Source organism: Chaetodon trifascialis, chromosome 13 (genome assembly GCF_039877785.1).
Source record: "Chaetodon trifascialis isolate fChaTrf1 chromosome 13, fChaTrf1.hap1, whole genome shotgun sequence".
In the NCBI taxonomy this organism is placed as follows: domain Eukaryota; kingdom Metazoa; phylum Chordata; class Actinopteri; order Chaetodontiformes; family Chaetodontidae; genus Chaetodon; species Chaetodon trifascialis.
In genome coordinates, this window is record NC_092068.1 from 1379152 (window position 1) to 1392607 (window position 13456).

Consider the following 13456-nt stretch of genomic DNA (forward strand, 5'->3'; position numbering starts at 1 on the left):
CCCTCAAATATGCATAGCTGAGTGAAGAATAACCTTATTTGGACATGTAGTAAGTCTCATGGGTCTAGTAAGGGTAAAATACTCCCCCACTAGGAGATATCCTTCCGAACTGTGTGGCAGTTCTGCTTAAAACATCCAGGACTCCGGAACCTTTTTCAGTTACGAGTTAATCATCTCTAAAGATTTTTTACATACATACACATGACAGAAGATGAGGTAACACATGAAGATAATATTAACCATCCATCCTAGCCAGTCTAAATCTCGACCATATTAAAGTATGGGTTGCATTTGCTCACATTGATTTAAGACAAAAAATTGTCAAGAGAAGGCAGAGAGTCTCACTAACCTTGGAGCCTCTTCAACAACCTTCTGGTTCCTCCTCTGGATGGAGCACTCCCTCTCATTCAGCCACAGAGCATTACCATGTTTATCAGCCAGAACCTACAAGAAGCACACAGTATTCGCTCTTTGTATCTGGTGAATGAGAGTCAATAGGAATGAATTTTGTCACATTCAACTTTCACCTTTTTGTCATAATGGCTGCTTTTAAAACAGCTAATGCTCATCCAATCCAATCCAATCCATCTTTATTTATAAAGCACAGTTTAAATAAACTCAAGGTTTTCAAAGTGCTGTACATTAAAAAAACAAACAAACAAACAAAAAACAAACAATAAAATAAACAATAAAATAGACATTGAAACAGAAAACATAATAAATAAAGGGTAAAAAAAAACCTGTGCACATAAAATAAACAATCTAGGTGGTGTTAAAAGCCAAGGAAAAGAGGTGCGTTTTAAGAAGAGATTTAAAAGTGGCCACGGAAGAGGACTGCCTGATGTGCAACGGCAGTTCATTCCAAAGCTTAGGGGCGGCAGTAGCAAACGCTCGGTCCCCTCTGAGCTTCCGCCTTGTTTTGGGAACCCTCAGGAGCAGCTGGTCAGCTGACCTGAGGGATCGAGTAGGTGCGTAAGGGTGCAGAAGCTCAGAGAGGTACACTGGGGCAAGGCCATTTTGGGCTTTAAAAGCAAATAAAAGAATTTTAAAATGATTTCTAAAATGGACGGGTAGCCAGTGAAGTGAAGCTAAAATCGGTGTAATGTGCTCAGACTTTCGAGTGCCAGTTAAGAGACGTGCAGCTGCATTCTGCACTAGTTGCAGACGTGCAATGGAGGACCCGCTGACCCCCATGTAAAGTGCATTGCAGTAATCAAGCCGAGTGGTTACAAAGGCATGTATTACTGTTTCAAAGTGCTGTCTGTGCAGAAAGGGTTTAATTTTAGCAAGTTGTCTTAGCTGGAAGAAGCTGGTTTTTACCACAGCTTTAATCTGGCTGTCGAACTTTAGTTCCGCGTCCACTTTTACCCCCAGATTATTAACAGTGGGTTTGGCGAACTGCGCCAGGGAACCCAGGTCGACTGGGGAGGTCACGGAAGTGCCACCAAAGACAATCACTTCCGTCTTGTTCTCATTAAAATTTAAAAAGTTTCGAGCCATCCAAGCTTTGACGTCATCCAGACAATTTAGAAATGGCTTAAGTGCAGAAGAGTCAGTCTTTTTAAGGGGGACATTAATCTGGCTGTCATCCGCATAACAATCAAATAAAATGCCGTGTTTCCTGAGAATGGACCCAAGTGGAAGAAGGTATAAAGAAAATAAAAGTGGGCCCAACACTGAGCCTTGTGGAACCCCGCAAGAGAGAGGAGCAGTGGAGGACACAGAGTCACCAAGGCCGACACAGAAAGACCGGTGTGATAGGTAGGACCTGAACCAAGCCAGCGCCTGACCCCTGATGCCCACCCCCTGCTCCAGGCGAGCAATTAGGATATCATGGTCCACTGTGTCGAAAGCAGCAGTTAAATCTAAAAGGACAAGAATAACTGAGTGACCAGAATCAGTAGCTAAAAAGATGTCATTAAAAACCCTTAAGAGTGCTGATTCTGTGCTGTGCAATGTTTTAAAACCAGATTGGAAAATTTCAAGAATGTTGTGGTCATTAAAAAAGTCAAAAAGCTGAGAATAGACAATCTTCTCTAAGATCTTTGATACGAAAGGCAGTTTGGAAATGGGCCTAAAGTTAGCCATAACAGTGGGATCCAGTCCAGGTTTTTTAATCAGTGGCTGCACAACTGCATGTTTAAACTATATAATAACTACTATAATAATTAATTATTGAAATGTAATAATAAACTATATGTCCCAATCACACTTTGCAACAGACAACATACTGCACCAATTTTCACCTGAATTCTGTTATTAAAAATAAAAACTAAGAAAATAAAATCACATTGACATAGGTTTTCAGACCCTTAACTCAGTACTAAGTTGAAGCACCTTCAGCAGCAATTACAGACTAGAATCATGTTGTGTGTGATGCAACAAGATGTGCACACCTGGATTTGGGGATTTTGTGCCAGTCCATCTTTGTAAATCCGATTGGGTGAAAGTCTGGACTCACTCTACTCCTGCATTGTTTTGGCCATGTATTTAGGTTCACTGTCCTTTTGCAAGGTGAACCTTCAGCCCAGTCTGATGTCCTGAGCACTTTGGACCAGGTTTTCATCAGGGCTATCCCTGTATTTTACTCCATTCAGTCCCTGCCTCTGAAAAACATCCCCACAGCATGATGCACCACCATGCTTCACCACTTATAAGATATTGTGCAAGTAATGAGTGATGCCTGGTTACCTCTGATATGATGCTTAGAATAGAGGCCAAAGAGTTCAACAGTCCTGGAGAATCTTGTTTCACATGTGAGAATCTTTAAGGTACTTTCCAAGGGGGGCCAGTGCATCACTTTGGTGTATGCCACACTTGATGGTGACTTCTGCAATGGTCTTGAAGTTGGCTTCCAGTGTCGTTTTCCACAGCTGCATTGAGTTCTTGATGAAGGTTATCAGTGCACTGTATAGTGCCAAGCACTCAAGTACCCATGTGTGGGGCACAGGCAGTGCTCAGGTTGGTCTGGCTAGTCTTGGGTGACTGCTCTATCGACCAACAGCTGTTACTTGGACCCACTGGTGTTGTTTCCAGTAGCTTTCTGAGTTTTGATCATGTGTTGACTCGTGTCTTCTCAACTTACCTAATATGATTCCTGAGAGGGTCTTCTAGTTCCTCTTACTTCTAGTGTTGTTATAGAGAGGCAAGTTATCTGTGAGTAGTTTCAGGTGTTGTACCCCTGAGAGGATCCTTCATGATCAGGACTGCCCAGTCATGTGTAATGCCAGGATGAGACTACAAGATATTTTTGTCTATGACGACGGTCACCATGTCAGATCTAACAATCACAGTGCCATAAACTCTTGCTGTGCCTTGGTCAGGTGACTGACAAGACTATGCACGTATGACCCTGAATAATCACAACACATCTTATTTCACAATCACACACAAGTTTAGATGTAATCGGGGAGGTGAGTGGAGCAACTTTTTATCAAATTGAAAGAAGCGTTGTGTGTGATGCCGGCGGCCTTGTGTACGGCCAAAAAAAAAAGCACAGAAAAAATAGCTCTGTATGTGCTGAATGATTAAAAGCAAATGCAAGAGGCAGTGTAAACTTTGACCCATTAATGATACATTTCATTATTTATACATACTCTCTTTCACTGTCCCACCTGACAGCAGTAACCTCAACATCCCTCCTCCTCCTCCTCACCATGGTTACCTGACTGCACTGTGGAGACAGTACCTGACTGGTAAACACTCAGGAACATATCATGGGAGATGTCACACTAGGCATGTCAAGACAAAAAAATTCTGACATGTTAGACTTTTCATTGAGGTGTCGTGGTGCCTCTCAGATGCTGCACAACAAGTTGGTTTGCATGTCACACTACAGAGGTTTAAAGGCCGAATTGTCATTCACAACACTGTGTCTGCCCCTGGCCACGTAAACTAAGTAAACCAAAAGTACAGAGAAGAGGAGCTAAACATAAAAATCTAACAAAAATTAAAACAACCACTACAATACTATAACAAGATAGGAGAATTAAATGTGGACTCTTTAACATCAGATCTCTGTCCTCCAATACCGTTTTAGTAAATGAGTTAACATCAGACCATAATATTGATTTATTTTGCCTGGCTGAAAACTGGCTGTGTCATGAAGAGAATGTAAGCCTAAATGAAGCTACACCTCCGAGCCATATTAATACTCACATTCCTCAAGGCAGTGGCTAAGGAGGTGGTGTTGCAGCCATTTTTGACTCAAGCCTTTTAATCAACCCTAAACTTAAACTCAACTATAACTCATTTGAAAGCCTTGTACTCACTCTTTCACATGAAAAATGGAAAACAGTGCAGCCAGTTTTATTTGTTATAGTGTACCACTCTCCTGGACCTTACTCCAAATTTATAGCTGAGTTCTCTGGTTTAGTCCTTAAAAAAGATAAAGTAATGATTATAGGTAACTTTAATGTACATGTCTACATTGATAATGACAGCCTTAGCACTGCATTTATCTCAGTATTAGACTCAGTTGGCTTCCATCAGAATCTACATGAAACCTATTAAACCTATCACAGTTTTAGACTTTTCACCTGTCGACCTTCACAAACTAAATAAAATAATTTCATCATCAAAATCATCAACCTGTATTCTAGACCCCATCCCAACTAAGCTGCTTAAAGAAGTTTTACCTTTAATTGACTCTTCCTTATTGGAAATGATCAATCAGTCTTTATCAACAGGCTACGTACCACAGTCCTTTAAAGCAGCTGTAATAAAACCTCTACTTAAAAAGCCTACTCTTCATCCAGGGGTTTTAGCCAACTATAGACCGATATCCAACCTTCCCTTTCTCTCAAAAATTCTTGAGAAAGCAGTTGCTAATCAGCTGTGCGACTTTCTACACAACAATAGTTTATTTGAGGATTTCCAGTCAGGATTTAGAGTGCATCATAGCACAGAGACAGCACTGGTTAAAGTTACAAAAGACCTTCTAACTGCATCTGATAGAGGACTTGTGTCTGTACTAGTCTTATTAGATCTTAGTGCTGCATTTGACACCATTTACCATGGTATCCTATTGCAGAGACTGGAACACTTCATTGGCATTAAGGAAACTGTGCTAAGATGGTTTAACCCTACTTTTCAGATTGCTCTCAGTTTGTACATGTTAATAACGACTCCTCTGTGCTCACTAAAATCAGCTACGGAGTTCTGCAGGGTTCTGTGCTTGGACCAATTCTATTCACCTTATATATGCTTCCTTTAGTGAAGATTATCAGGAAGCACTCAATAAATTTTCATTGCTATGCAGATGATTCCCAGCTATATTTATCAATGAAGCCAGAAGAAACCAATCAGTTAACTAGACTACAAATGTGTCTTCAGGACATAAAGACATGGATGAACTGAAGGTTTAGTACTAGGCCCTAAACATCTTAGAAAATCACTTTCTGATGACATTGCAGTTATGGATGGCAATGCGCTGCTCTCCAGCACCACTGTAAAGAATCTGGGAGTTATCTTTGATCAGGACATGTCCTTTCACTCCCATGTAAAACAAATTTCATGGACTGCCTTTTTTCACCTATGTTACATTGCAAAAACCAGGCACATCCTGTCTCAAAACGATGCAGGAAAAACTAGTCCATGCATTTGTAATTTCCAGGTTGGATTATTGCAATTCCTTATAATCAGGCTGCCAAAATTCGTTGAAATTCTGCTGAATATCCTCTAGTTGCTATAGAATGCTATAGCACGTGTTCTGACAAAAATAAGGAAGAGAGATCATGTTTCTCAGATATTAGCCACTCTGCACTGGCTCCCGGTAAAATTTTGGATTTAAAATCCTCCTCCTTACTTACAAAGCCATAAATGGTCAGGCACCATCTTATTTTAAAGAGCTCATAGTACCTTATTAGCCCACTCAAACACTGCATTCCCAGAATGCAGGCCTACTGATGGTTCTTCTTCTCCAAAAGCAGAACAGGAGCCAGAGCATTTAGCTATCAAGCTCCTCTCCTGTGGAACCATCCTCCAGTCTTTGTCCGGGAGGCAGACACTGTCTCTACATTTAAGAGTAGGCTTAAAACTTTCCTTTTTGATAAATCTCATAGTTAGGGCTGGCTCAGGCTTGCCCTGGACCAGCCCCTAGTTATGCTGCTATAGGATTAGACTGTCGGGAACCTCCAAGGATACACAGAGCTCCTCTGTCCTTTCTCTCTCCATCTGCCCTCTTTCATGTCCTACCACGCATGTTGGTAATTTAGCTTCTTCCCTGGAGTCTCTGTGCTTTGTCGTCTTGCAGGTTCCCATGGATAGTGGCTGAATCTGGATTGTGGATTACAGCTATGTCTCCTGCCATGGCTCTGCCTGACATCCACAACTGCTACTACTATTATTACATCCACTGTCATTGTTACTGTGATGCATTTCTGTCTCTCTCTCTCTGTCTGTCTCACTCTTGCTCTCTCTCTCTCACCCAACTGGTCAAGGCAGATGGATGCCCACCCAGAGCCTGGTTCTGCCTGAGGTTTCTGTCCGTTCAAAGGAAGTTTTTCCTCGCCACTGTCACCAAGTGCTTGCTTATGAGGGAATTGTTGGGTCTCCGTAGATAAAAGAGCTTGGCCTGTACCAGCTCTATATGGAAAGTGTCCTGAGACACCTTTTATTGTGATTTGGCGCTATACGAATTGAATTGAATTGAATTGAATTGAATTGAATTGAATTGAATTGAATTGAATTGAATTGAATTGAATTGACAGTAGGCCAAATTCACCAGCCATGATGAAATAGTCTCAAAACTGGTGATCTTGGTGAGTGAATGCCAAGCAATCATGATGCGCTGTTACCTTCTTCAGCTAGGAGAAGTGAATCATGTCCGTCTTTTAGTGGTGTATGCTTTTGGGATTTAGTTTGAGTTTCTAGAACATCACTTATGCTGAAGTGTATTGGACTATATATATACACACACATATATTATTATTATACCTGTATTATATTATACCTGTATCTCTATGTGTCTGGGGTTGTCTATGTACTTCTCAATGAGCAGTCTGTCATCTCCAAAGCTGGATGCTGCTTCCTGGGATGAGAACCGGAAACCTTCCCTGCAACACAAACACACACAAAGACAATTACAAAGCATACACAAATTTCAGTCTTTCCACTGGTCTGCCATAATAGTAAAAGCAGAGTTAGAATCTCTACTAATAACATTAATAGATAAACGGTTGAAGGGAGTTGAAGGAGATGATTTACCATAAAAAAAGGTCAGGATGCTGTGTAAAACACAGAATTATAGGAAGAACAAGTTGGTGCAAATGAAAGTGAAAACGGGTGTATCTGCTCCCTTGTGTGATGAGGAACAAGAGCACTGCCAGAGTTCTACAAAATGACCTGCAGCAGGCTACGGATCTGGATGTTTCTTTCCAAACTGTCAGAAACAGACTCCATGAGGGCGGCATGAGGGCCTGACCTCCTCTCACAGCCCAGCTCCATGCAACTCCATTGGCATTCACGAGAGAACACCAGAATTGGCAGGTCTGCCACTGGCGCCCCATTCTCTTGACAGATGAGAGCAGGTTCACGTAGAATACATGTGATAGACGTCAAAGACCTCCATGTAATAGCCAATGGTACCCTGACTGCTGTTAGTTACCGGGATGAAATCCTCAGAGCAACTGTCAGACCTTACGCTGGTGTAGTGGCCCATGGGTTTCGCCTGGTGCAGGACAATGCCCAGCCTCATGTGGCCTGAGTGTGTAGGCAGTTCCTGGATGACGAAGGCATTGATGCCATTGACTGGCCTTCAAGTTCCCCTCACCTAAATCCAATTGAGCACCTATGGGACATTATGTATTGGTGTATCCAACACTGCCAAATACTGCCACGGACTGTCCAGGAGCTCACTGATGCCCTGATCCAGGTCTGGGCGGAGATCCCCCCAGGACACCATCCGTCAACTCATCAGGAGCATGCCATTGTTACATAATTTTTTCTCAACAAATTATACAAACAGACAGAGAGACAGACAGACAGATAGATAGGACTTTACCCCACATTGGGGAAATCAAGTCGTTACACAAAGCAGATTACAGAAAGCAAGCACAGTGGCATGTGAGGTCCCAAAATAAAAATCTAAAAGTTTACAATATACAGAATAGAAAAAAAAACAACTACATCTATGTACATTTGTACAGATTATTAAAAATAGTAAATGCCAAAGAATCCTACTGCTCATCATCCCAACCCTGCTTCAGGAGAAGCTCTCCCAGCTGACCGTGCCTGACTCCACCTGCAGGTGGATTACAGGCTTCCTGTCTGACAGGAAACAGTGCGTGAAGCTGGGGAAACACATCTCCGATGCAAAGACCATCAGCACCTGATCTCCTCAGGGCTGCGTTCTTTCTCCTCTGCTCTTCTCCCTGTACACGAACAGCAGCACCTCTAGTCACCAGTCTGTCAAGCTCCTGAAGTTTGTGGACGACACCATCCTCATCGGACTCATCTCTGATGGCGACGAGTCCGCCTACAGGTGGGAGGTTCACCATCTGGTGACCTGGTGCAACCAGAACAACCTAGAGCTCAACGCTCTAAAGACAGTGGAGATGGTTGTGGACTTCAGGAAAAACTCAGCCTCACCTGCCCCCCATCACCCTCTGTGACTCCACTATTGACACTGTGGAGTCTTTCCGCTTCCTGGGAACAATCATCTCCCAGGACCTCAAGTGGGAGCTGAACATCAGCTCCCCCATCAAGAAAGCACAGCAGAGGATGTACTTCCTACGGCAGCTGAAGAAATTCAATCTGCCAAAGACAATGATGGTGCACTTCTACACAACCGTCATTGAGTCCATCCTCAGCTCCTCCATCACCATCTGGTACGCTGCTGCCACCGCCAAGGACAAGGGCAGACTGCAGCGTGTCATTAGGTCTGCAGAGAAGGTGATCAGCTGCAATCTCCCGTCTCTCCAGGACCTGTACGCCTCCAGGACCCTGAGACCTGCAGGAAAGACTGAGGCTGATCCCTCCCACCCCGGACATAAACACTTTGAGACACTCCCCTCTGGCAGGAGGCTGCGGTCCATCAGGACCAAAACCTCACACCACAGTTTTTTCCCGTCTGCTGTCAGCCTTATTAACAAGGCCCGGAACCCCCGACACTCTTCACACTCCACCTCTGCCTCTACTTGTCACATTGACACTGCCATGACCATAACCCTAAGCGTTATATAAACACTCTGCTTGGACTGTGCTTCTGTAAAAAACACAAAACAAAACAGACTTGTGTATATATATTTACATTATTATATGTTTTACTTATTGTTATATTTTCTATCATCGTTATATTTTTTACTTATTGTTATATTTTTTACTTACTGTTATATTTTTACTTAATAGCTGATTTGTCATGCATCAACCTCACCAAAGCAAATTCCTTGTACAGTATGTGTAAAACCGTACTTGGCAATAAAGCTTTTCTGATTCTGATTCCATAAAAAAGTACTGTTGCTAGTCTTATTGAGAAAAATTAACTACTGGCATGACATGTATTGTATTGCACTTGAGAATACTATTGCACCTGAGGAACAAACTATTTCACTTTGGAAACACTGGGTCTATGTACAGTATATGCACAATATATGCAGTTTATAAGAATACAGTTGCCAATATGGATGATAGTGTTATTGCACAGTTGAGAGTATACAAATTAGAAATTTCGAAACTGCACCAGGTGAAATGGATAAATGTGAGCAGATATTAGGATTAGAGCATATATTAGCCTTAAACAGTCGTGCAAAATCAAAAACAAGTTCATGTAGAAAGAAAGAAAGAAAGAAAGAAAGAAAGAAAGAAAGAAAGAAAGAAAGAAAGAAAGAACACAGAGCTACATTACATGATGCTAGAGTTAAAAATTCTGACAGCTGTTGGGATGAAGGACCTTTGGTCTTGTCAGACGACCCATCTTGTCAAATTAAACTTTCCATTCAGAATCTTCGCATCCATTTCGGCATTTCGCACATGACATCCACACAAACCGGTAGCCTACTCTTTCACAGCTAGTCAACAGACAAGACCAAACATGTGCGTGGGGCATGCCAATTGTTTTGTTTCCGGTTTACAATCGGATCCTGTAGTTTTTGTAACGTTACTAGCAGTGGCCACAGCTTATAAAAAACTACAAGTTCACTACGTCACAAAGAGCGTTAATCATGCGATAAAAAAAATGACACCGTTAAAACTGATTTGCGTTAACAGGTTAATAACGCGATATTTGTGACAGCACTAGTATGTATATATATATATATATATATATGTGTACACACACACACACACACACACACACACACACACACACACACACACACACACATATACTAGTGCTGTCAAAAATATCGCATTATTAACCTGTTAACGCAAATCAATTTAGGGTTAGGGTAGGGGTTAGGGTTAAATTAATAAATTGCTTTTCATTAACTTAGCTGAGCTCATTTTGAATTTGATGTCAGCAACACATTTTAAACAAGTTGCGACAGGATCAACCTGTTGGGAACATTCTACAAGTAAACAGGTTAATTGGTAACAGAGGATAGTATCCTGATTGGGTATGAAAGGGGCTTGAAAGGTTAGTCATTCATAAGCAAGGATGGGCCGAGGTTCGTCATTTTGTGAAACAAACATTTTGTAATACCATTTTAAGTAAACAAAATTCATTAGAAAAGGACTGAGTTTTGTTTTTATTTATGTTTTACACAGTGTCCCAACTGTTTTGGAATTGGGATTAAATAGCTATTATAGATTATCCTCAGGAAAGCAAACTGAAATTGTTACATTAGCAGCAATGGTATCATCTGAAGCATTTGAGGCAAACTGTTAAAGACCAAAAATAACCTACAGAGGTTGTGACTGTATTTGGTAGTAGTCCCTGTGCTGCTATTTGCAATATATTTTGCAATAGTCAGGCCCAGTAGCTTATGTCATTTAAGCAGTACACTGTAGAAGCAGAATTCCCCCACTATGTTTACTCTGTGATGGCTGATTATTATACATTATTTTTGTGAAAAAGAGTGGATGCTGAGATACAGGAATGTAATACCTTGTCTCTTCATCATTCCAAGCAATCCTCATTCCTTTCCCCCCTCCTCCTGCAGATGCTTTGATCATCACTGGGTAGCCTGGTATCAACAAAACGATAAAGCAAAAACACAATTGTAAAGGTGAAAAAAATTCATCTTCACTTTGCTTTAACCACGCAAATCCAACTAACCTTTAACGAAGAGAAGATATGCAAGAATGAAGTTCCATTTTGGATCAGGCTTATTGTACTTGAGAAAAGTAAGCAATTGCTTGTTGTTGTTTTGGTGCCGTTGGGAAGAGCAAGAGAAATGATGATAGATAGACCAGTGGATGATTTGATTAAGTACATTTGCACAAGAATGCTTTCAAAATTTGCTTCAACTAGATTATGAGAGGCAGTCATGTACAGTTGCAATCAAAATTATTCAAACCCCATTGCATATTAAGCTTATTGGCTAAATATACAATTTCTCAGCCATTTGGAATAAACAAATTACATAAGAACTGTGTAAGTAGTTCAATGAAACTAATATTACAAGGGTTTTGAGCCAAATTCAACACAAAATGATACTTTTAATGACTGCTACAGTCTCAAAATTATTCAACCCCTTCATGACAAGCATCGTCAATACTTAGTAGAGCACCTTTTTGCTGTTATGACCTGCTGCAAACGTGATGCAGAGCCAGACACCAGCTTCTAACAGTGTTCCTGAGGAATCTTAGCCCATTCCTTATGGGCAATGGACTCCAGTTCAGTAATATTCTTGGGTGTGCATTTTGCAACCGCCTTCTTCAAATCCCACCAGAGATTTTTTGTGGGGTTCAAGTCAGGTGACTGTGACGACCACTCTATGATCATCCATTTCCTCTTCTGAAACCAAGCCTTGTTAGACTTTGAGGTATGCCTGGGATCATTGTCCTGGTGGAAGGTCCAATGATGCCCGAGGTTCAGCTTCCTCACAAATGGCGTGACGTTTTTTCCTATGATTTCCTGATACTTGACTGAATTCATCATGCCCTCCACACGCTGCAGGTTTCCAGTGCCAGAGGCAGCAAAGCAGCCCCAGAGTATCACTGAGCCACCGCCATGCTTCACTGTAGGCAGGGTGTTCTTTTCAGCATATGCTTCATTTTTCTTCCTCCAGACACACCACTGTTCCATGGGCTCAAAAAGTTCCAGTCTTGTTTAATTGCTCCACAGAATACAATTCCAAAACTTCTGTGGTTTATTTATATGGTTTTGAACATACTGGAGCTTTTCTTGTGCTTTTGGATGAGTAGTGGTGTACGTCTTGGAGTCCAGGCATGGAGCCCTTCAGTGTTTAGTATGCTCCTTACTGTGCAAACTGAAACCTCAGTGCCTGCTGCCGCCAAATCTTGCTGCAGGCGTTTTGCAGTCACTCGTGGGTTTTCTACCACTTGCCTCCTCAGGAATCTGGTGGCAGCCACTGATAGTTTCCTCTTTCTGCCACATCCAGGTAGCGTAGCCACTGTCCCTTCAACTTTGAACTTGCGTACTATGCTTCCAACTGTATCTCTAGGAACATTCAGAGTTTTTGCTATTTTCTTGTATCCTTTTCCTTGTTTGTGCAAGGCAATGACCTTTCCTCTGAACTCCTTGGACAATTTCCTTTTGCCATAGTTCTAACACGCCAACAAACGTCAATCTCAACAAACTCCTTGCCAGTCCAGGTATTTATGTGTTCTATCTTAAGCACACCTGAACTAATGAAGCCCTTGATTAGTGTGCTTAAAACAGGGGGTTGGGTAATTTTGATTGGTTGCATCAGATGTGCTTAAGACAGGGGGTTGAATAATTTTGAGACTGCAGTAGTGATTAAAAGTAGCATTTTGTGTTGAATTTGGATAAAAACCATGGTAATATTAGTTTTATGAAACAGTTCTTGTCTACTTTGTTTATTGCAAACAGCTGAAAACAACATTTTGCCAATAAGCCTAATATGCAGTGGGGGTTAAATAAGTTTGATTGCAACTGTGTCTATGGTGGACTATAAGTCATGGCCCCAAAATGTCCAGCAAAAGACACCACTGTACAGTCATATATCAAAATGTGCTGTTTATCAAAGCAAACTGCACCAGAACAAGAACTGTAGACCCACAGTTGAGTAAAGATAAATCAGATGGCATAAAAGAGTGCCACATTAAGTTTTTGGATGTCTACATCTAGCTAAATTCAAGCTTTTGTCTTGATCTCAAAGTCTGCTGAAAATATGTGAACTGCCTTGAAAAGATAATAAATAAATAAATAAATAAATAAATAAATAAATAAATAAATAAATAAATAAATAAATAAATAAATAAATAAAAAATAATTGTAGAATTCAAAGCAAAGCTTTTACTTTTTGGGGGGTGAAAATCATTTCACCACAGAAAAACATCAGGGCCCATATTCACAAAGCTTCCTAGAGTC

At 41.2% G+C, this 13456-nt stretch overlaps 1 protein-coding gene across 2 annotated transcripts in view; it reads right to left on the reverse strand.

The window, feature by feature from the left end:
• pcca (propionyl-CoA carboxylase subunit alpha) overlaps positions 1-13456 on the reverse strand; it is a 56114-nt gene that overhangs the window by 27449 nt on the left and 15209 nt on the right. For both annotated transcript variants that reach the window (XM_070977483.1, XM_070977484.1), the window contains exons 9-11: positions 11045-11123; positions 6953-7055; positions 350-444 (exon numbers count right to left, since the gene is read on the reverse strand). In XM_070977483.1, coding sequence (XP_070833584.1) covers positions 350-444; positions 6953-7055; positions 11045-11123 — 277 coding nt within the window. The remainder of the gene's footprint in view (positions 1-349; positions 445-6952; positions 7056-11044; positions 11124-13456) is intronic.